The sequence below is a fragment of the Staurois parvus genome, unplaced genomic scaffold, assembly GCF_062004578.1.
Source record: "Staurois parvus isolate SC_StPar_1 unplaced genomic scaffold, SC_StPar_1.0 ptg000572l, whole genome shotgun sequence".
Taxonomy (NCBI): domain Eukaryota; kingdom Metazoa; phylum Chordata; class Amphibia; order Anura; family Ranidae; genus Staurois; species Staurois parvus.
The window spans coordinates 1,161,397-1,185,154 of NW_028318368.1; the positions used below are offsets into that span (position 1 = coordinate 1,161,397).

General features: G+C 41.0%; 1 protein-coding gene across 1 annotated transcript in view; it reads left to right on the top strand.

The window, feature by feature from the left end:
* The first annotated feature begins 18,327 nt into the window (after nt 1-18,327).
* Nucleotides 18,328-23,758, top strand: part of PRSS12 (serine protease 12) — a 245,646-nt gene continuing 240,215 nt past the window's right edge. The window contains exon 1 of the mRNA XM_089691788.1: nt 18,328-19,919. Coding sequence (XP_089547914.1) covers nt 19,496-19,919 — 424 coding nt within the window. The 5' untranslated portion in view covers nt 18,328-19,495. The remainder of the gene's footprint in view (nt 19,920-23,758) is intronic.

Sequence of the window (23,758 nt, forward strand, 5' to 3'; positions counted from 1 at the left end):
CCGCTCCCTGAACACCTCGGGAATTGCTTTGTATATCTGTCGCCTTAGAAGCCGCTGTCTGAACAGCTCATGAATTGCTTTCTATATGTGTCGCCTTTGAGGCCTCTGGCTGGACAGCTGATGAATTGATTTGTATATATGTACTTATTGTCCGCTGTCCGGACAGCTCATGAATTACTTTTTGTATATAGCCTTCCAAACCACTCTCAGAATAAGTCATGATATTCATGCTGTGTATAGCCTTATAGTCCAATGGTCAATCAAGTCATGATTGTTATAGTGTGTATAGCCTTATAGGCCGCTGTCTTTACAACTTTATAATTCCATGCAGTATATAGCCCTATCGGCCACTTTCTGGCATCCAGTTGCTGTAGCCCCCATCACCACACTGTGCCACGGGCCCCTGTACCGCCTTCTCATACTGCTGCCAGATCCATCCTCTGCCATGTGCGTCTTTGTCGTCTGCTCACGCTGCTGGGTTCCAGTTTTAAACCTAGGCCTGTGTATGGCTTCCGAATACTGCTGCCTCCACCGCCACCCTGCGCCATGTGCCTCTGTCGTCTGCTCACGCTGCTGACGGCTTCCGCTTTTTAACCTAGGCCTGTGTATGGCTTCCGAATACTGCTGCCTCCACCGCCACCCTGCGCCATGTGCCTCTGTCGTCTGCTCACGCTGCTGACGGCTTCCGCTTTTTAAACTAGTCCTGTGTATGTCTTCCGAATACTGCTGCCTCCACCGCCACCCTGCGCCATGTGCCACTTTCGGGTCTCCTCACACTGCTGCCAGGTCCATACTGATTCATGGCCCCCTGTACCGGCTCCTCATGAACGTGGTTCAGCGGGTTTGCATCACTTAACGGCAAATCGTTGACAAATGGTGGGACGTTCAGTGTTGTGCGCTTTAAGCCAGACACCAAAGGGCAGCACAGTCCTGTTATTACTCGCTCAAGCATGGCTGAACAAAACCAGTCTCTACCACAAATTGGACCCAGACCTGCCCAGGGTCTCGTAACTAGATTGCACGGAGGAGTAGAGTCCGTTATCGGAATTAAATAGACAAAACGCCACACCAAAAAGAGTGGCCATTTCCAACACTTATTCCAGAAAGAGGAACAACCCGTTTCATATACGCTCCGTAGACGTTTCACGTCTGCCACATTCAGTCGATTTAAGACGCAAGCTCCACTTCCTGTGGTCTCTGACCGTCGATATACCTTTAAGTGTCAGCTTTGAAGCTATATTCCCTCCGGAGCACTGACACTGGTGCCCTTCCGTCAACATGCCTTTAAGTTTCAGTTTTCAACCATATTCCCCACAGAAGCCAAACTCTTGGGTATCCCAGAAGCTGCTCAGCGGGTCAGGGCAATAAAGCTCCCGGTTCGCAGGTTGTTCCGTCTTATGGATGGAAGTACGACGGTATATGATCTTCTTCGCACCCACGGCATTACCTCATAAAATTTCTGCATTGCATCTGCAATCACAACGCTGACTTCCCGGATCGCCACTCAGCCATTGGACTCTTGATAGTCGTCTCCCCACACTGCTGCTGGGGGGACTTTTTAACCTAGGCCTGTGTATGGCCTTCAATTGAAGCTGCTTCCGCTCCGCCACTCTGCCATTGGACTCTTGATAGTTGTCTCCCCACGCTGCTGCTGGGGGGACTTTTTAACATAGGCCTCTGTATGGCCTTTAATTGAAGCTGCTTACGCTCCGCCACTCTGCCATGGGCCTCTTGGGTATCCCAGAAGCTGCTCAGCGGGTCAGGGCAATAAAGCTCCCGGTTCGCAGGTTGTTCCGTCTTATGGATGGAAGTACGACGGTATATGATCTTCTTCGCACCCACGGCATTACTTCGTAGAATTTCTGCATTGCATCTGCAATCACAACGCTGACTTCCCAGATCCCCACTCAGCCATTGAACTCTTGATAGTCGTCTCCCCACACTGCTGCTGGGGGGACTTTTTAACCTAGGCCTGTGTATGGCCTTCAATTGAAGCTGCTTCCGCTCCGCCACTCTGCCATTGGACTCTTGATAGTCGTCTCCCCACGCTGCTGCTGGGGGGACTTTTTAACCTAGGCCTGTGTATGGCCTTCAATTGAAGCTGCTTCTGCTCCGCCACTCAGCCATTGGACTCTTGATAGTCGTCTCCCCACACTGCTGCTGGGGGGACTATTTAACCTAGGCCTGTGTATGGCCTTCAATTGAAGCTGCTTCTGCTCCGCCACTCAGCCATTGGACTCTTGATAGTCGTCTCCCCACACTGCTGCTGGGGGGACTTTTTAACCTAGGCCTGTGTATGGCCTTCAATTGAAGCTGCTTCCGCTCCGCCACTCTGCCATTGGACTCTTGATAGTCGTCTCCCCACGCTGCTGCTGGGGGGACTTTTTAACCTAGGCCTGTGTATGGCCTTCAATTGAAGCTGCTTCTGCTCCGCCACTCTGCCATTGGACTCTTGATAGTCGTCTCCCCACACTGCTGCTGGGGGGACTTTTTAACCTAGGCCTCTGTATGGCCTTCAATTTAAGCTGCTTACGCTTCGCCACTCTGCCATGGGCCCCTGTACCGCCTCCTCTTGCTGCTGCCAGGTCCAGAGTGTGTCATGGGTCCCTGTACGGCCTCCCATTGCTGCTGACTTCATCGCCAGACTCTGCCATGTGCCACTTTCAGGTCTCCTTACACTGTTGGTGGGTTCCATTTTGTGATAGGGTGCTGTATGGCCTTCCATTGCTGCTGCCTCCACCGCCACCCTGCGCCATGTGCCTCTGTCGTCTGCTCACGCTGCTGACGGCTTCCGCTTTTTAACCGAGGCCTGTGTTTGGCTTCCGAATACTGCTGCATCCACCGCCACCCTGCGCCATGTGTCTCTGTCGTCTGCTCACGCTGCTGACGGCTTCCGCTTTTTAACCTAGGCCTGTGTATGGCTTCAGAATAATGCTGCCTACACCGCCACCCTGCGCCATGTGCCTCTGTCGTCTGCTCACGCTGCTGCCAGGTCCATACTGATTCATGGCCCCCTGTACCGGCTCCTCATGAACGTGGTTCAGCGGGTTTGCATCACTTAACGGCAAATCGTTGACAAACGCTGGGACGTTCAGTGTTGTGCGCATTAAGCCAGACACCAAAGGGCAGCACAGACCTGTTATTACTCGCTCAAGCATGGCTGAACAAAACCAGTCTCTACCACAAATTGGACCCAGACCTGCCCAGGGTCTCGTAAGTAGATTGCACGGAGGAGTAGAGTTCGTTATTGGAATTAACTGTGAGGGACTTTTAAACCTAGGCCTGTGTATGGCCTTCAATTGAAGCTGCTTCTGCTCCGCCACTCTGCCATTGGACTCTTGATAGTCGTCTCCCCACGCTGCTGCTGGGGGGACTTTTTAACATAGGCCTCTGTATGGCCTTCAATTTTAGCTGCTTACACTCCGCCACTCTGCCATGGGCCCCTGTACCGCCTCCTCATGCTGCTGCCAGGCCCGTAATCTGCCATGGGCCCCCGTACCGACTCCTCATGCTGCTGCCAGGCCCGTAATCTGTCATGGGCCCCTGTACCGCCTCCTCATGCTGCTGCCAGGTCCAGAGTGTGTCATGGGTCCCTGTACGGCCTCCCATTGCTGCTGTCTCCATCGCCACACTCTGCCATGTGCCACTTTCAGGTCTCCTCACACTGCTGGTGGGTTCCATTTTGTCATAGGGTGCTGTATGGCCTCCCATTGCTGCTGCCTCCACCGCCACACTGTGGCTCCACACTCTGGTTTTGGCCCCGTGACTGCCCAAATGAGTGAAGTGTGCGGTGATTCTAAGATCGACGGCACTCATCTGCATGTCATACTGACTGACAGTATTATTTCTCTTCCCCAGCAGACTCCAAGGGCATTTAAATTAAAGGTACAGTGTTCTGCACTAATATAAAGGCTCTCTGAAGCCTAGAAACACCCTTTTTATAAGTTAAATTCGCAGCGAATATATTCGGCTCGAAGCAAATTTATTCGGCGAATTCGGCGAATCAGCCAAACCGAATTTTTGAATAATTCGCTCATCTCTATCAGTAATCTGTGATCCTAGAATTGGTGGTACTGGCACCATTTCCTTGCTGCTTTTTTTTTTTACACACAGAGCTTGGTTTGAAATGAAATACCATTATTATGAGGTTTCTCACAGTTACCATTCAGATTTAAATCTACCTTGAACATTTTAATGTAGCTGTTGACAACAAGAAAAATGAGCAAGTGCACAACACAAGATCCAGGAAGCAGATTCTAAACCTAGGGTTACATTATACTGGCACAACTCATTTAGTTACAAATCGAACTTCAGACAAAATTTTCATTATTCAGAGATTCGGTTGTATCAGAATATCCAAATCACAATAGCAACGACTTTCAACTAATCTGATATAAATGATAACAAAACAATGAAATTAATTTCTTTCATTTGGATGTGTGAAGCATCCAAAATAACAAATGATCCGAACTGATTCATGAATAGTTGGCTTTTAAGGAGAAGGTGACTGCTGCGCCCTTAATTGTCCAATGACTCATCTGCTTTCAGCGGAATTCCCACTGACAGCAGAATGTAAATAAAACAAGTGTCGGCATTACATTTAAAATTACAAACAGCGTGGGGGTCCCCCCCCCAACCCATACCAGGCTCTTTGGGTCTGGTATGGATTTTATGTGGAATCCCTCTCCAAAATAAAAATGGCATGAACCCCCCTCAAAATCCATATCGAACATTCCATGTTGATGAGGACAAGGGCCTGGCCAAATGGTTGTGGGTGTGCGGGGGGGTGACTTATCAGAATCTGGGAGTCCCTGTCCTAAAGCCCTGTCCCCCCATGTGAATGAGTATTTGGTTCATTCACCAAAAAAAGTCAGAAGTGAATAAAAACACAAAGACAGTTTTTGACAAGTCATTTGTTGAAAAAAAACCCAGTGTCAATCATGAGGAATGCCAACCCTCATGAAAAAAAAAAATCCGCCACCCGCTGAACATGACCGATCCCATCAAGATACTCTCCCTGAAAGACAGTCGCTTCTCTCCCACCAGTAAGTAAACAAGACAGTGATTCCAGTGGATTCCCACTTCCATACAAATGAGGACATTGTATTCTGACAGCAGGACTATGTATTGTCACAATACACTGATCATCTGATTGACTTCAATTGGTGATCAATGAAAAAATTACAACTTACAAAAGGTGCCATTTGGTGCGTATTTGGACTGACATTTTAGGGCTGTCAGTACATCAGGACTAATCAATTTTCAAATATATACACCATAGTTTGTAGACTCTATAACTTTCACACAGACTAAACAATATACACTGATTTGGGTTATTTTTACCAAAGAAATGTAACAGAATACATTTTGGCCTAAATTTATGATGAAAGATTATTTAATTTAAACATTTTATAACAGAAGCCAAGAAAAAAATTTTTTTTTTTCAAAATTTTCAGTATTTTTTTGTTTATATACCAAAGAAATCCCAAAAAACCCAGTGGTCATTAAATACCACCAAAAAAAAGCTCTATCTGTCTCAAAAAATGCTAAAAATTTTGGTACAGTGTCGCACACCTGAGTAATTGACATTCAAAGTCTGACAGCTCTGAAAGCTGAAAATTGGCCTGGGCAAGAAGGGGGTGAATGTGCCTGGTATTGAAGCGGCTAAAGGTAACTCTGCTATGAAAAAAATAATGTAGCTTATACAATTACTGCACAAGCCATATTGTAATTGAATGTTATTAAAAAATACCTTTTCACTTTCAATCTGCAGAATTGTAAAAAATTAAATGCAGTATGGCAACCTGTAGTTGTTTCATTGTCATTTCCTGCTTGTGTGATTGGCTCACTGAGTTTTCCACATGCCAGCACTAAAGAAGCACAATTCAGATTTTAGGCATCCTCTGCAATGCAAATGTTAGCTTTGGTCAGATACTGTAAAGGGGTAAATACTTATAAAGGGATACAGACCCTGCAGCTTTTCTCATCAGAACATGAAAAGTGCACCAGCTGATTACAACAATCCAGTCATTCCCATTCAGAATCAGCATCCAAAGGACATAATGGAACAAACACCTTTTTTCTTCTGAGCAGAAAAAGTAAGAATTCTTCAACATTTTTTGTTAAACTCAATACAATATTTATTTATCATCCAGAGGGGAATTATTTCTTCTCAATTAAAGTACAGTTACTCTTTACATGAAAAATTAAACAAACCTATATTCCACTGTAATCTATTTAAAGTAAATGTCATATCTAAGAGCAGACACTATGGTGCTTGTTTCTACTCTTTTAAGTTAGAAAATCCGCTCTCACGTGTAGTTTACTTTCCTACTGGGGCCTGACATCATGGTTAGGTTCCAGTAATTACCGCCCCTGAAGGAAAATCAGATAGGGATACAAAAAGCAGCTTTTCTGGCTAATTGAAGTACAGTACTCAGCATAAATAAGTACACCCCTTTCGAAAAGATAAGATAAGATTTTAATCAATATCTCAATGAACACAAGAACAATTTCCAAAATTTTGACAAAACTGAGTTTTATAGAACATTTGTTTAGCTCATTGCATGAAAGTAAAATAACTTAGAATACAAAATCTTCGGTTTTACTCAAATTAGTTGATGCAATAATGAATACACCCCACAACAAAAACTACTACTTCTAGTATTTTGTATGACCTCCATTGTTTGTAAGGACAGCACCAAGTCTTCTATGCATGGAATGAACAGGTTGGCGACATATTGCATTTATCTTTTTACTTTCTTCAAGAACCACCTCTTTTAGAGCCTGGATGCTGAATGGAGAGTGATGCTCAACTTGTCTCTTCAGAATTCCCCAAAGGTGTTCAATTGGGTTCAGATCAGGAGACATACTTGGCCACTGAATCACTTTCACCCTGTTCTTCTTCAGAAATACAACAGTGGCTTTGTGATGTGTGTTTTGGATTATTGTCATGTTGGAAAAGTATTTGATGACCAAGGGCATGGAGTGATGGTGGCATCTTCTCAATATAGAGCAGTACATCTGTGAGTTCACGATACCATCAATGAAATGCAGCTCCCCAACACCAGCAGCACTCATGCAGCTCCACAGAAGGACACTACCACCACTATGTTTCACTGAAGGTATCATGCATTTTTCTTTGTACTCCTCACCTTTGCAATGCCATACAGTTTTGAAGCCATCAGTTCCAAAAACATTTATCTTGGTCTTGTCACTCCAGAGTACAGAGTTCCAGTAGTCTTCTTTTTTAGCATGGGCCCTGGCAAGTTCTAGGAGGGCTTTTTTGTGCATGGGGTTTAGGAGAAACTTCCTTCATGGATGACACCCATGCATGCCATTCCTCTGCAGTGTATGCCGTATTGTGTCTTGGGAAACAATCACCCCAGTTTGGCTTTCTACTTCTTTAGCTAACTGCAGTGAACTTGCATGGCAATTTTCTTCAACCCTTCTCATCAGAAGATGATCATGTGGAGGTGTTAACTTCTTTGGACGGCCTGGATGTCTCTGTGAGATGGTTGCAGTTCCATCTTTGCTACATTTTTGTATCACTTCTGCTACAGTATATTGACTGATAAGTAAAGCTTTGCTGGTCTTCTTGTAGCCTTCACCTTTCTTGTGTAAGGCCTGTTCTCAGGCCTTGTGACATTTCTCTTCCATGTAGTGCCCTTGCTGACAGCATGAAATGGGAAGGGGTTTTCTTTGTTAAGTAATCAACTGTCTGCTGGACACCTGTTTAATGAATAATTGCACTCATCTGTAGTTGAAGTCTTGGTAATTAGGATTTTGCTGTCTAAAATTTAGCTTTGCTCCTAAGACTTTTATTGGGGTGAATTCATTTTTGCAACATGGTCTTGAATGAATTTGTTAGGAAAAATACTTTTTTGAATGTGCAAATTAACAAATGTTGTTTGCAATCAATTGCTCGCATTTGTGGGAGTATTTTATAGTATAGTGTTCCATAGAAAATGTTGATTCTGAAAGGAAAGAAAAGGTTTTCTGACAAATCTGTTGGGGTGTACTCATGTATGCTGAGCACTGTAATAGCAGTTGTGTTTTGCTATCTGCTCTTGGATAGAACCTTCGTTTGCAGCATGTGTATAAATTCCTCCTGGGCTGAATAGATAAATAACAGTAGAGCTAAAACACCTTTACTGAAGAAAATGTTGCTTCAGTGCTCCCTTCTCTGCTGGTCATCTGATCAATAGTCAACCAAATCAATAGTGAATTGGTTGACTATTGAATTAAATCTGCTTCTTTCTTGACTTGCCAAGTTATGTATGAAGGAAATGATGCACCTTTAAATACCTTTAATACCTTGAACTAAAGTCAGCAATGGTAGCTCCTATATGCCACACATTGGACTCTTTGGAGTCTACATTACATCACTTATGAACTTGCAGAAACAGATGTACTGAATTTTGTTCTTCTGAGCTCTAGAATGTCTTGTAGTTTCTCAGTGTCTTGCCTTGCTTCAGCTGTGCTGCTTGATTTACTCTTAAAGTGACATTAGACCCAAAGCAAAATGTTGCAGCTTATCCTTAAATGTGGAGCGGCATTTGTTTTGTTTTTTAAGCTTTTTGTTTCCTTTATTAACATCTGGTGATCCAGCCAGTAACACACTTCCAGACTTAGGGAGGCTGCTCTATATATGAAGGAGCAACAAAGTCACCCTTGGACAGCAGCATTGTTAGAAGGACTTGTAAATTTAGATGGACTTTTCATAAGAGACAAATTAAATTCTAATGACAACTCATGCTTGATAAGCTGTTACAGAAACAGTTTTTTTTCTCCTTTTTTAATAAAGTTTTTATCCAAATCAATAAAAGCTGACAATTTTAAGCACCCCTGTGCGTCCTAAATGGTTTGGCTCAAACCTCTAACTTCCACTTTTGCTGCACATCATAGTTCCTTAACCACTTGCCTACAGGGCACTTGTAACCCCTTCCTGCCCAGGCCAATTTGCAGCTTTCAGCGCTGTCACACTTTGAATGACAATTGCGTGGTCATGCAATACTGTACCCATATGAAATTTTTATCATTTTTTTGAGACAGATAGAGCTTTCTTTTTGTGGTATTTAATCACCTCTGGGTTTTTTATTTTTTTGCGAAACAAACCAAAAACAACTGAAAATGTTGAAAAAAAAAATTTTTTTTCTTAGTTTTTGTTATAAAATTTTGTAAATAAGTGATTTGTCTGCTTCACTGATGTGTGCTGATGAGGCTGAACTGATGGGCACTGACAGGCATCACTGACTGGCACTGATAGGCAGCAATGACTGGCACTGTTAGGTGGCCCTGATAGGCAGCACTGTTAGGTGGCACTGATAGGTGGCACTGATTGGCAGCACTGATAGGTGGCACTGACTGGCATTGATAGGTGGCACTGACTGGCACTGATAGGTGACACTGAAAGCCAACTCAGATGCGCACTGATATGTGGCATTGATGTGCACTGGTAGGCACTGATGTGTGGCATTGATGTGGCACTGATGGGCACTGGCAGGTGGCATTGATGAGCACTGACAGCTGGCATTGATGGACACTGACAGGTGGCACTGCTGGGGCTACACTGATCATCAGGGCACAGTGATCATCAGTGCTCTGATGATCAGTGTACATGTCCCCTCTGAGGGATGCCGATTACCATCTCTCCACTCCTCACGAGTTGTCAGCGTGACAGCTCATTAGGAGAGAAATGCCGACAACTGGCATTTCCCTATTTACATGCGATTAGCTGTGATTGGACACAGCTGATCATATGACCGAGCCGACATCTTCGGTTCTTTCCATTGATCGGTGATCCGCTGTGTCCGGGGGACACAGCACACCAGCGATCGCCGTGCTGCGTGCCCCCGAAGCTGCGCATGCATGGTTAGAGTGGGAGGACATCATATGACGTCCACCCAGAACGAGAGAACCGCCTTGCGCCCGTCATTTCCTTATATGGCGGGCGGGAGGCGGTTAAAAAAGTTGACAGCTGGATCAACAGAAAAAAAAGAAAACTAAAGCTGACCAGCAAACTGAACAAAAAACAACAACAGATTGCTCTATACACTTAAGTGTTGCATTCAGCTGCATCCGACCACTTTCACAATACACTGTACAGTGGCTGTAGCTAATTGGCTGCAGCCAATGATTGAGGAAATGTCTCTTTTGCAGAAGTAGATTAAACGATCCACTTCTGTCAAGCAGAGACAACCACACACTGCTGCTGAACCAGCCAAACTTTGATTAGTGTATGGCTAGTTTAAGTTAAGTTACTAAGAAAAATGAGAGCTGTGTTAGGCATTGTTCACACTTAAGAAACACGCCACTAGCGTTAATGCGAGCTGTTCGTTGATTTTGATGCACGTTTAACATGTGTTCAAAACACTCCCCATTTGGGCATTATTATACTGAACTCTGGCATTATGATAAGAGTCACCAAAAATCCATTATCTCCTGCGCTCAAAGACTCAGATCAAACAGGCGTTAGTAACAAGCAGCGTGTTGTGTGTTCATCCGCTGGTGATCAGAGGCTGTGCAGCTCTATCATGAAGCTGGGGAAGCTTCATAAAACTGTAGAAGAAGATGAAAGAAAGAGCGCACAAACCTTGCGCATTACCTCAATAAATAGTGACTAATTTTATTATTAAGGAAATGTACTCACAAAGTGATGGTATAACAGGCATAAGTAACCATAATCCAAACAGGGTTACAGGTAAATCCAAAAGGGGGGGGGGGGGGATGAAGGCTAACGTGTTTCGAAGGGTGCTCCCTTCTTCATCAGAGCTGGGTTGAGCAGATAGAGAATTCAGTATGGCAGAGTTCCCATGGCAAGGAGATATTCAGCCACTGAGTGTCAGTATTACAGCAGTTCAGCCTGTAATACTGACACTCAGTGGCTGAATATCTCCTTGCCATTGTGAATGCAATGGCCTGCCACTCTCGTATGGTTCTGCTTCTTCTTTTTCCACTGTATTTTTAATTGTTTAATAAACATAGATTATACAAAAAAAAAGAAAGAAAACGCTCCCCAAACACCTTATGTGCATCTGACGCACGTTAAAGATGCGTAAAGAACACATCCAGGATGCCTATTTTTTTGGGCTGTTGGGAACAAGGCCTAATGTGCTGCAAACATGCTACAAACATGTGTAGGGACATTTATGGTGAACAGAAGCAGTTGAGATGCTTCAACTCCTTCCAAACTCCACATGAAGCTTAAATTTTGAAGCAAAGCAACATGACGCTAAAACTTTGTGTTTTGATAATGCAAACAGCACTGTGTGCTGTCCATATTAGCATAGGAGTTTGAGGAGTGTTAAAAACGTGCCTTAAACTCCTGCTTTCAATGCCAGTGTGAACAGAGCCTTAATGCTAGTGACAGTTGTGTCATGAACGTCATTTTTTATTTTGTCTTTAGTACCACTTTAACTCTCAAATGGTGTTTAGATTACCAAAATAAAAAAAATGCAATATCAAACTGTACATTTCAGCTTTTTTTTTGTCTGCACTTTAAACAAGTCCATTAGTGCCTTTTAATAAATACAGCATGGTGATATTGAATGACAGTAAGGAACACTATAAAGGATTCTATTTGAAAGCCTAAAACCAACTGAATGCTTAAAATGTTACTTTTATAAAGCCATTGTGGTCTTACAACTCATCTTCCATGGCCTATGCCCTGTTTTGTTGAAAATGAAAGGATAATGAAGGCTATTGGACATTTTTAACGTTTTTTTTTTCTTTTCAAGTAGTGTTTCTTTTAGCTTAATAAGGGATCTTGAAAAAAAAATCATTTTTATCTCTTTTACAAAATATTCCTTTATGGTAACCGGACCATTTTGAAAGTGTGAATTGACATCTTTCTTTGCCATAACTGTAGAGATGGCTAAATCTGTAGTGATGAGACTTTTGCAGAAATCGAACACTGCCACTTACAAAACAAACTGAAGGCTACACGGCAATGTAAAGTCAGAGCAAAAAATGTCCAAGATTTTGCAATTAATCTAGTGCATGATGAATGACCTCTCAAAATATTTCCTTATATTTTAGCAGCAACTTTAAAAGGCTAAACTAATAGCAAAAGCCATAAATTCCACTGATTAAAACTGTCCTGTTCTAGCTTAAGACATTTTTTTGCTTTTTGGTTATCTTTTGGATACCTGTTTTATGTTGTTTGATTACCATAACAGTTTAATGGTTTAGAAAGGTCAAGGGTAATTTTTAGTGAAGAGTTCCTAAAGGGTATATATGGTAGATTTGTGTTTTCTTTATGTGCACAGGACTAAAATATCAAAAATATGTTTTAGTCAAGTAAATATGAAGTATTACAAGTGTATAAATGATATTGACTTTTGTCCATGCGGCTGATAACACTCAATGTGCTGTCTGCTCAATATAAAATTTATACACACAAGTAGATTAGTCAGTGGAGTAATTAATTGACTACCAGACAGCTCAGACTGAAGGTCTAAGGAGAAAGAATGTGTCTGAAAGCTACTATTTTAAAGTGGCTGTAAACCCTCACATACATTATGTCCAGTGAAGTGACTGCCCTCAGGTGATACACAGAGATTAAACAAATTCTCCTACATAGTTTGTACTCATTTATCTACATCCCTCCTTTCTCTACAGCTGTTCAAAGTGCAGAATCAATACAGCTTGTCATAGCTTTCAGAAAGCAGGGGGTGAAGAGCAGAAGTTACATTGTGCAGAGCTCAGTGAGAGCAGATTGGAGGGAAGGGACTCACCCCTTCATATGACACACAGGAATGGAGCTGAGGCTGTCATTCACAAGCTGTGTGCTGGAGCCCCCTCCCCTGTTACTTTTGTGTGTCAGGAAAACCTGTCAGAAGTTACTCATGCAGATAGCAGAGAAACAAGGAAGCAGGCAGAAATGACACTTAGTTCTCTGGATTGAGACAAATACACACTATAGAGGGATATGCTTTATTCACATTTCATGTCAGAGTTTTTCAACTACTTTAATAATACAGTGCAGGACATAGGTTTTATATTCATAGACCCAGGGTTATAGGTGCTACTAAGGAACATCCACCCACCCTTCTTCCACAAGGAATTCGGTACTGGCCAGTCAACACCTGGGTTGCTGTGTATCCTTCTACGGACACACTTACCCCATTTCTGAACCCTATGACTATTTCAGACTTTCTTGGAAAAATAACAGTCTTAATACAGCCATCACTGTCCACAGTTCAAAAGTTCCAGGCTTACTCTCCATTCTCGCCTACCCTACCCGAGTCAGAATGGAATATACCTGCTATAGAAAGGGTAGAAACAGAGGAGAATGAAGAGGACCCAGAGATGGTGCTGGAGAAGGATATGGAAGATTTCTCATCCACAGGCTCCTATATACCTGACACTATGGCATATGATTAGGGTATATAGACATGCTCACTTCTGCTGCACACAAAAACCTTGTCATAGTCTCCTCTGTCTCTCCATGCCTCTCTAGTTATTAAGAGACCTGCAAAGTCTAAAAAGACATTCCCCATTCTACAGAAAATAGTCAATTTATGATGCTTGGGGTACTCCTCAAAAGATTTTCTATTCTATAGGAGATGTTTTTTCATTTAAGGATTCTTCAGGCAGAAAATTTGAGATGCTTTAAAGGTTCTCTTTACTCTTGCAGGTCCAGACTTCCATACTTTTCTGTGTTGATGTCCTAGAACAATGTCATAACACAAATTTCCAGAATGGCTGTCATTTCTGTCAATATGTGCAGAATCTTATGGATAAGAGTCAGAACAGCTGAATCCTCACTCGTATGGCTTTTGGAAGAGGCCATGTCTCTGATGATGCACCTGACAAATTCATAAAAAAGGTCACAGGAGGAAAAGTCCTTTTTCCAAAATGAAAGGCTTCAAACCCTCCTCCTTGGAGGATGCTATCTCCTCTAAATAAAGAGCACCCCTTTACTCTCCCCTGGCTTCATCTTTAAAGTTAAAATTCTGTCCTTTCTTTTGCCGCAAGACTTGGAACACAAAGTTCACCAGGCCTACCCTAAAGCCTTCTTAACAGTGAAGGGGCACCCGCACTCTTAAGATTGGGAAGACATCTACTGCAGTTTGCTCTCCTCTGGGTCACAGATGTCCTAGATCAATGGGTTCAGAAGAGATCTGTGGTTTCAAAAAAGTACAAAATAGAGTTCAAAACTCTACCCCCTTTCCAATTTCTTCTCTCAAATCATCCAAAATCTCCCCAAAGACAGTCATATTTGCAGACTGCCCTGAACCTTCTTTTGTCCCAAGGAGTGGTCATTCCAGTTCCTCTGCAAGACAGGTTTGGAAGATTCTATTTAACTGTTAATGGAACCAAAACCCAATATCGATATTAGTCGTGTTCTGAACTTAAAATGCCTAAATTCACAGAAACTTCAACATTTTTCCTTTTTTGAAAGTACCACAACTTAATGTGATCCCATATTGATATACTCTGCCATAGGTCACCCTGTTGTGTAAGGTAGAAGTGTGAACTATTTTTTCTTGCACAAGTATGCTCTATTGTTCTTGTGCGTTACTTGTTTAACTTAGAGACACTTTATGAATACTGAATTCTACTGTCAGGTATAAGGGTGAATTCACACCTGCAAATGTATCCTTCCTCCATGTAGATGTGAGATCCCCAGCATGGGTTCCCTTGATTAGCTGTAAGCCATTGCAAACTCAGGGAGGCTGCAGGCTCTTGCAGCTAATTGTGGCCACTCACTCATGCAGTGATCACATGTGAGTGATCAGCCCTAAACACAGGTTCTACAGTGGTTGTAATTACACATTAAGGTAAAACAGTCTCCAATTGCTGTTTGTTTCACTCCCCCCAGTACTTACCTGAGTACTCTCTCAGTCCAGTGCTGTGCATTAATGCAGCAATTCTATTCATTCTCTTTCTCTCTCTCCCTCCCTGTTCTCACAGAACAGGGGGTGTGGCTGAGTCGCACTATGCGTGTCTACAGATGCACACAGTCCGTGATTGGGAGTGTACCCTCAAAGCGCACAGTTTGCTATGGGGGCACACTGAGGAGAGAAGGTGCAGACAGCGCCGGCAGGGGACCCCAAAAGAGGAGGTAAGGGGCCGCTCTGTGAAATATACTTGCAGATAAGAATTAACCACTTTTTCATTTTAGGTAAAAAAGGGAGACTTTTAGATAGAGCAAAGGAAGGTTATAACCCCTGTCAGTTTTATTTTTACCATCTGTGTCCCTTTGGGAAAATTTTCCTGCACTTCCTGCCCCATAGCCAACACAGGAGGTGATAGGTAATCATCCAAAGTGAAGGAAACACTGGTTGTGATCAGGGTCACCAGAACTAGTTTACCCAAGTAAATATTTCCCCCCATTCCTGTTCTGGTGACAACCAAAATTTGGGATTTTCTTTTACTTTCACTTTTGGCAATAATGGTAAGTATGGCAAATTGAGAGGGTGAATCTCCATAACGGGGACACTTACAGCAATAAAAGCCCGACAGAGGTTCTAATCCCTCTCCACTCTATCCAAAATGGAAAAAAAAATCTTGGCTTTAGTTATACTTATATTTTATTACTCCTGGATATTTTAATACTAATTATAAAGCAATGCAATAATTGAATGTGCTGTACTATTTACAGTATTTCCATATTAATGACTGATATCACCATTTATTAAGCAGCTTGAATCATGAAGCAGTTAAAAAGGAATAGCTAATGAACATACCTGACATTGTCCTGATCCCTTCCAGTTCAAAAACAGCCAGAGGCTAGAGCAGAGTAAACTTAAACCGGGCAGCAATTTATATGCTAATACACATTCCAGGGAATTTGCCTGGACAGAACTATCCAAGTGACTTCCAGCTATTTTTTTTTTTTCAAAATAAATTTCTAAACTTCCCAAATGTTTGAAACAAAACAGAGGTGCTATTACAGTATGGAAGAATTCAAACAAGTAGGATCACTTACAGTAATAAAAAAAAAATGAAAATGTTTCTATTTTTTTATTTCAGCAGTCTGTATGCCTTTTCTTTTGTGTCGGTCACCACCATGATTAGTGAGATTGATTAGGGTACCTCCCAGATTTGCTTTCTCTGGTTTTATGCATCCTCATGCTGGCCACAGACTGGATGATCTTTCAAAAGATCCAACAAAGATTCAACCTAATGAAATCAGACAATTCTAAAAATTGTATCAATGCTCAAATCGATATGATCAGTACTCAAAAATCAAACTGTTGTTGTTAATGATATAGCAGATTTTTCACTGTGGTTTCTCGCCAACAACTCTATATGTAATTGTGCACATTGATAACATTTCATATTAACACTGCTGAGTTTAATTTGCCATTTGTGCTGCACATTTAGAATATTTCCCTGTTTATTCGTTGTTAGCAATTTTCTATATGAAACAAACCAAGGATTTATTTTTACAGATTCATTGAATCTTTGCTTCTAAAGCTTAATACATACAATGAGAAAAACAAACAACCAATCATTCAATTCTCCACAAAAAGTGTGTAAAATTGATGGCACTATACAAGTACCTGTAATAATGGTTTTAACTTGTAAAAAAATTCTCGGCTGACAAAAGCAAACGTAGGCAAATGAAGCTACATACTAGTGTGGTAGAAGAGGAAGTGTAGGGTCATTCTATGCTTCTGATCATGAGCATTTTTTTCTATTCGATTATTTCTGTATGATTACTGTACACCTTTAAAGAAAATCAGACGTTGTATTCACGTACGATAATAATTTTCTAGCTTGCACCCTTGGTTTTTGGGGCCCGAAAAATCGGAATTGGCTTTTGAAAGCAATATACTAACAATCAGATAACTGGTCGATCATTCCTTGGGCAGAAATTTTCATACAATTTGCTTATCCTATGTACGGGCCATTAGAATGAAATTTGTCCTGCATATGACCAGCTTTACATCACGCTTTACCTTTGGTTACTTTCACACTGATCTGTAGCAAAAACACGCTAAAAACACATGCGTTTTTGTCATGTTTTTACTGTGTTTGCCTTGCTTTCTACACAGGACATGTGACTCAAAAACCACATAGCAACACAGCAAGGGTGCATATTTGATGTGTTTTTGCCGAATTTTCCGTGCATTTGAACGGGGAGGTGCATTTTTAGTGCGTTTTTTTACCACAGCAACAAACCTGCTCCAAAAATGCAGAAATCAGGATTTTACTAAACGCAGTGGACCCGCAACGGATCAGTATAAAGAGTCACATGTTATTCTTCTGCAAAAGTGGAAGAAAACGAATCAGTGTAAAAGCAGCCTTATTGTGACGATTTTTGCCTATGTTTCTGAATAGTGCATACCTAATATATGGTTCTTCCCATCAAATTGATTTAATGGACTTTTCACTTAGTGATTCTGCCTCTGAACAGCACTTGTATAAATTAATGCAAAACTGTGAATCCAGTCAAAATGCAATATTTGGGGGTTCCCCTGCTAAAGCCCCTTAAGTGCTTACTTTTTCTACTTTGTGTATGTGTGCATATTCAGTAAATATATTACAAAAAGTCCAGCATTGCAACACTTGAAAGGATTAATTAGAGAAAAATAATCACAGGTGTGTTTCCATTATTATCTAACAATGGAAACACTTCTATGATTATTTATTCTTCAATAGTACTGCAACTGTGGACTTTTTCTACTTTATATTACGGCTTCTTGGAACAGCCTAGATGTACAGCTCTCTACACCCAGGTGCAGATCACCTTCATTACTGAAAAAAATAATTAAGAAAAAAAAATGTGTGTGTGTATATGTATGTATGTATGTATGTATGTATATATATATATATATATATATATATATATATATATATATATATATATATATATACACATACACGTGCGTATTTACAAGCAAACATTAACAGTGTAGGAGAAAATAATTTTTTTTACGTATATTATGTATGTATTTTACTTTATTTTAATTATATTTTAATATATGCATATTTTTAGATATTTTGCAATATTTAAAAACCCTGTTGCTGCTGAACAGCTTGCTTCCAATAAGTTTAACTTAATGCAAGGAAATGGATTTCTTATTTTTCTATGAAATCAGTAGCAAGTTGATGTTAAAATATTTTGGATCAGGCCATTGTAATTTGTATAATGTCATAAAATTTTTCTTACACCAACTTTAAACTCAATGTAATCTTTAATTGATGCTAGTTTCCCCTTGACAGACAAAGACACCATAACCAAGTTTGGGTTCATCTTTATTTTTGTCACTTGCAGCACATACGGAGATGACTGAAATCCTATCTTCATTGGAGCAGCTGACTAGCTGTACTCTGCCTGGATGCATGCTCCTTAAAACAGCTGGAGGGAGCAGACTCTTAGTAAAGGCACAGCCCACTGCTATTATTCCAGTAAGTGAACTAAGAGCCTTTCAATCAATATAACTGGGCAAAGCGAGTTCTCGGGGAATAGCTGGCTGCAATAACAGCAGGAGCAGAAAGAACAGTGAAGAAAACTAAAGATGAGCTGTTTAACAGGACACAAAACTTAAATCTCCAGCATCGTCTAAGTCATCCTGACAGTTCTGTTCACCTGCAGCTATTGAACCTCATAGTTCAAAGTCTGGAAATATAGATGCATGAGTAGGTACTCTGCATATCTTCTTTGTCACTTAACCAGGATTCTAATCCACTGCTTTGGAGGAACATTTTAAAGGACAAAAGTTTTGGCACATTCACATGTTGCTGTAAGACAGCTTTTCTTTCTTTTTCTCATTTGATTCATCAATTTATAACACTTACATTTTGGTCAAAGGCAAGACAGCATTGGAAACATTTACTGGAAACTTTCCTTAAAAAAAAAAAAAAAAAACTATACTGGAACTTTGGAAGAAATGTCATTCACATGTTTGATTGATGCTCCGTACTTCCTTGAATTAAGCCCAAACTATTGGACTGACATTGCTTGAAGGAAAAAAAAATATTTGCACCATCTGTCTCTAATTCTCTTTCTGAATTGTTGACATTGGGAAGTACATGCAGAAAATGGCTTCGTTTAACTTTGCCGTATAGTGCTGTAATTTTCAGATGCTTCATGCTGGCAGTCTCACATACCTTCGGTGCGATTCCTATGTAAAACTTGGCAATCCACGTGCTCTGGAATTTGGAGACTTGTATTTTTTCATGTGTAAACAAAAAGCTTAGACTGAGGACACAGCTTTTTAGTGCCTTCTGAAGAATTCCTAATTGTCTCTGTCCTTCTCATACAACTTGTTTCTGTTTCAGTAAGTAACCTAGCCCACATAGTCTCCTTTCTCCTCCTCCTCCTTTACCAGCTTCTCCCTTTCCTCATCTAAGGATTGGTCTGTCTTTGTCAGCCCCGCTATACTCTGCTGACTTTTTCTGGGAAGACCTGCATTTTTCCTGCATGAATATGAAATGGGCTGGATGGGATTAGGGGGAAGTGGCAACTCCGCCTCCCCCATCAGATTCAGGACTAGATTAGTGGTGGAGATGGAACAAAACAGACAGTACTGGCAGCATGACAATAACCAGCTTTGCTGTAGCTCTAATTTTAGGGAGCATTCCTATAGTGGGATGCTTCGATATGTCTTCCAGCTCATCCCTTTATCATCTTCTCCAAAATCATCAGACACTTCGTAAGTCTCATCAACCTGCCCAGCATCCTCCGCCTCAGCACCCTCTACCTGCCCACCAACATCATCAAAGTGGCTGCCCAAAGTACACAGGTCGAGAGGGCTCTATCGGTGACTTCATCAATGTTACAGAGTTTGGTGCCGATTGCCTAAACTGGCTGGAAATTCCCACTTACTTAGAAAGAACTCCAGGTAAAGGATTGGGGGACCACAACTTCTGCAGGAATCCGGATGGGAGGAGTAAGCCTTGGTGCTTCTTTAGGAACAATCATGGTAGAGTGGACTGGGCATACTGTGACTGCAAACAAGGTAACTACTTTGCCATGATTAAATTAAGATTGGAATTTGCATTGTTTTTACACATTCCAAACATCTGAATATTATTTAATTAGTAAATTAAAACATTTTCTTTAATTATACTTTCCAAATTGTTGTGATGTATAGTTTTAAAGCATCTTATTTCATGTAGTGTAAAGTTTAAAGCTGTAAACAGTTAATCTGTGATCTGGATGCTACAAAAGTATGGAAAAAGTTTAACATGCCACAGTGGTAGAGTGACTAGTGTGACATATGTAGGAAGACAAGTATGAAACATTATGATATGTTATTCACATGTCATCTAAATCCTCCAGTCAAATTCCAGATGATGTTTTTGGAATGCATAATCAAAAACAGCTGATTGGTAGTCATGGACAATGTCACTTCTTATTAAGACCCATAGTACACAAATAGTGCTTCAGAGATTGAACATCAGCTACTGCAATGATCTGCTACCCACACAAAATGCATGTTGCTGTATATTTACAGGAGTGTGCCATATTAGTCACTTTAAAGTGGCTCTGTCATGAAGCAAAATAACTTTGTGACATGGCCTTCATTTACCTTCCAGGCCACATGCTAGTCCTGGGGCAGTGACATCACTTGTAGGAAAGCGGAATAGGTTCTACTTTACTATAATGCAACAAGCATGCAGCCCACGACTTACATCATTACATCTTAAATTCTGAGGTTTCACACACAGATATTTTGTTCAGATGTGGGTCTGTGTTTACGGTGAGCTCTGCTAGCTCAGAGAATTCCCAATCAGTATTATCATTATTCGTTATAGGTATTTATATTGGGCCAAAAATGTATGCAGAACTTTACATACTGTACATTCACTGCTCTCCGAGAGCTGGCAATATAAGGTTCCTACCTCACATACTAGAGCAGGAGACAAGACAACCAGCATGTTTCCCCAGGAAACCCATGTAAGCACAGGGTGAAAATGCAAACTCCACTCAGAAAGCCTGCTGGTTGGGATTTGTACAAATAATTTTTATGCTGCAAGGCAGGAGTGCTAACCACTAAGCCACGGTGAAGGACCAGGGCCAGGAACAGGACCAGGAGCAAGACTAGGACCAGGATCAGGACCAGGACCAGTTACATGTACTACTCTGGGAGATCTGTTCATCCTGTGTTGACAGTTTGATGAGCGTGTACAAACTCTATAATATATGGATAATCTGTATGGAAAAATGTTTCAGAAAAGAAGAAGTGAATGTGCTGAAGTAAAGCTTCTCCTATTCAGAACATAAACCTAATAGGCTTTTCCAGTAGGAAAGAGTAATCAGGATGTGCAAAGTGCATCAATCCATAGCAACCAATCAGATTTCAGACTGCTGCGGTCAGCTCTGTTAGAAGAGGATTAGGTGCTGGCTGTGATGAGTTACATCTCTTTGCATATATTGATTGTTCTTGTACGGCTCTACTGATAGTTTGAATAGTATATGTGGATAGACAATAGTGACAGTGTACATCCATATATTATGAATGATATTAGATGACATCATCAATGATAAAAAGGTCTGGTCATGGCGTCTAGTTTGAACTGTTATAACTCACTTTACATTCACATACTTTACATATATAATGTTTGCTTGACTGAAAGGTACAAGGCTTTTGGACTTATTCAATAATTATTCAAAGGACCTGCAAATTACTATATCCTGCAGCAACTAGATAAATGCATTTAAACTGATAAAACTACTATAATCTGAATTCTGTTTGGTTTTTAGAGGTCACCACACTTTGCACATTTATTTTGCCTTTAGCATTGCCTTCCTAAATATGTCGCTTTATCTTAGATGACTCATGCAGATGTCTGTATAGCTGAGCATAAAGTGCTCCGACAGCCACCGAGTCTTTATTTTGAATAGAGTTCTTTATTACTGTAAATGTGACCCAGTTTCCAGCAGTTGTAGGACACTTCATTATACTGGGACAGTTTTCTCACATTCATTTCACATTTTACTTGTGCAAAAACAGTTTTCCAAAAACATGTTTAGTATGCCTTTATAGATAATTTAAATATAGATTTTCTTAGATGTGTGCAAAAATATACATTTATCAAAAAAATCATAAAAAGATAATTTTTCCCAAATGTTAAAATTCTCCTTATTGTCATGCCCTTCAAGCTGCCTTGCTACCTCATTGTGAAGCATACACAAACATATATACATATTAATTGTTTTATATGATTAATTAATTCATTTGTGCTAAGATTTTAAGACAGAATGGCTATGTCAGGAAAAAAAGGATAGACTTTTTATTGTATTCTAGAAATATGTGATAAATAAATCAGATCACCTGTTCAAAAGATATAACTTTTTGATTTTCTGTCCAGGTTTGATCCCCATGTAATCTTGACCATTTTCCATTGCCTCCTTTTTTCCTACCTTTTGTACTTTTAGCAGATACATATAAAACTTCCACATCCTTTGTCATGATCACTTTAATATTTTCATCATCTCTGTTCTAAAAATAAACTCTGAAGGTATATGAACCAGGACAGATTTGATTGTAATCACCTCAGTGCTTGTCATGGCGTGGAAGCCTTTGCATAATAACTTACTTTTATTCAGCCCATCATCACATTACCCTAATATCTTGCAACTTTTTTTACCTGATTTTGTATCTGCAATCTTTGTTCCCATATACTTTCTTGGAAAGTCTTAAACATATTGAATTCATGATGAAAATCCCCAGACACTCTATGCTTTATATATATATATATATATATATATATATATATGTATGCAATATTCTGATTATTTTTTAAGCTGCAACTCTATGGCCTCTTTCAGACGGGTCTGACCCGTCTGCAGATCCGCCTGCTCAGTGGGGGATCTCTCTGCTGATCCCCGCTGAGCAGGCGGATGACAGGTCCCTGTCCGCTCCACTGTTGCAGATCAGACAGTCGACTGCCATCCAATCCGATCCACCAGACTGATGGGGAGCGAATCCCCATCCGTCTGTTTTTGCGGTACAGGATTGGATCAGATGCCGGTCTATGGATGGTCCGATCGGGTCAGCCTGAAAAACGGACAGGCAACCATGATCGGACCATCAGTGTGAAAGGGACCTTGGGCCTCAACTTAAGCCCACATAGATACCAGTTGGTGTATGAATGTTTGCAAGTAGAGTTTTATTGGAATAAACCTACTGCTATTTATATATCAAAATTCTCTTAAAGGTAATAAAGTTGATTTACTAAAACTGAAGAGTGCAAAATCGGGTGCAGCTTTTCATGGTAGCCAATCAGCTTCTATATTCAGATTGTTCAGTTAAACTTTGACAAAAATTCTGGAAGATGATTGGTTTCTCTGCAGATCTGCACCAGATTTTACACTCTTCAGTTCTGGTAAATCAACCCCACTGTATTCTGGATGTTGCCAAGCACTCCCATTCACCCCAACGGTAAGCCTGAAAGAGTATATTTAAAGAAAAACTATACTCACCTCTAGTTTCATGGTGCACTGTCCCAGAGCTCCCTGCCTGGCCACTGACATCTTTGGGTGGCCGGCTTCTGGGTTCCAAACGCTGGCCGCTGTCATTGGCAAGGCGGGGTGACGTCACCCCTGCATATGGCTGGGAGTTCCGTCAAATTTAGCATTGCCAAATTTGTACAGTGAGCTGCAGGGCTCACTGTAAGGGTGGACAGGTAGGTACATAGCTTTTATGCAGAAGAGACAAAGCATGTCTCATCTGCATTAAAAACCCTGCCTGTCCACCCATTTTTCATTTTACATTTTTTACCTAAAGTTCCACTTAAAGTAGATAAGCATGGTTTACTTTGCACTGTGCAATACACTAAGCTAACTTACTAA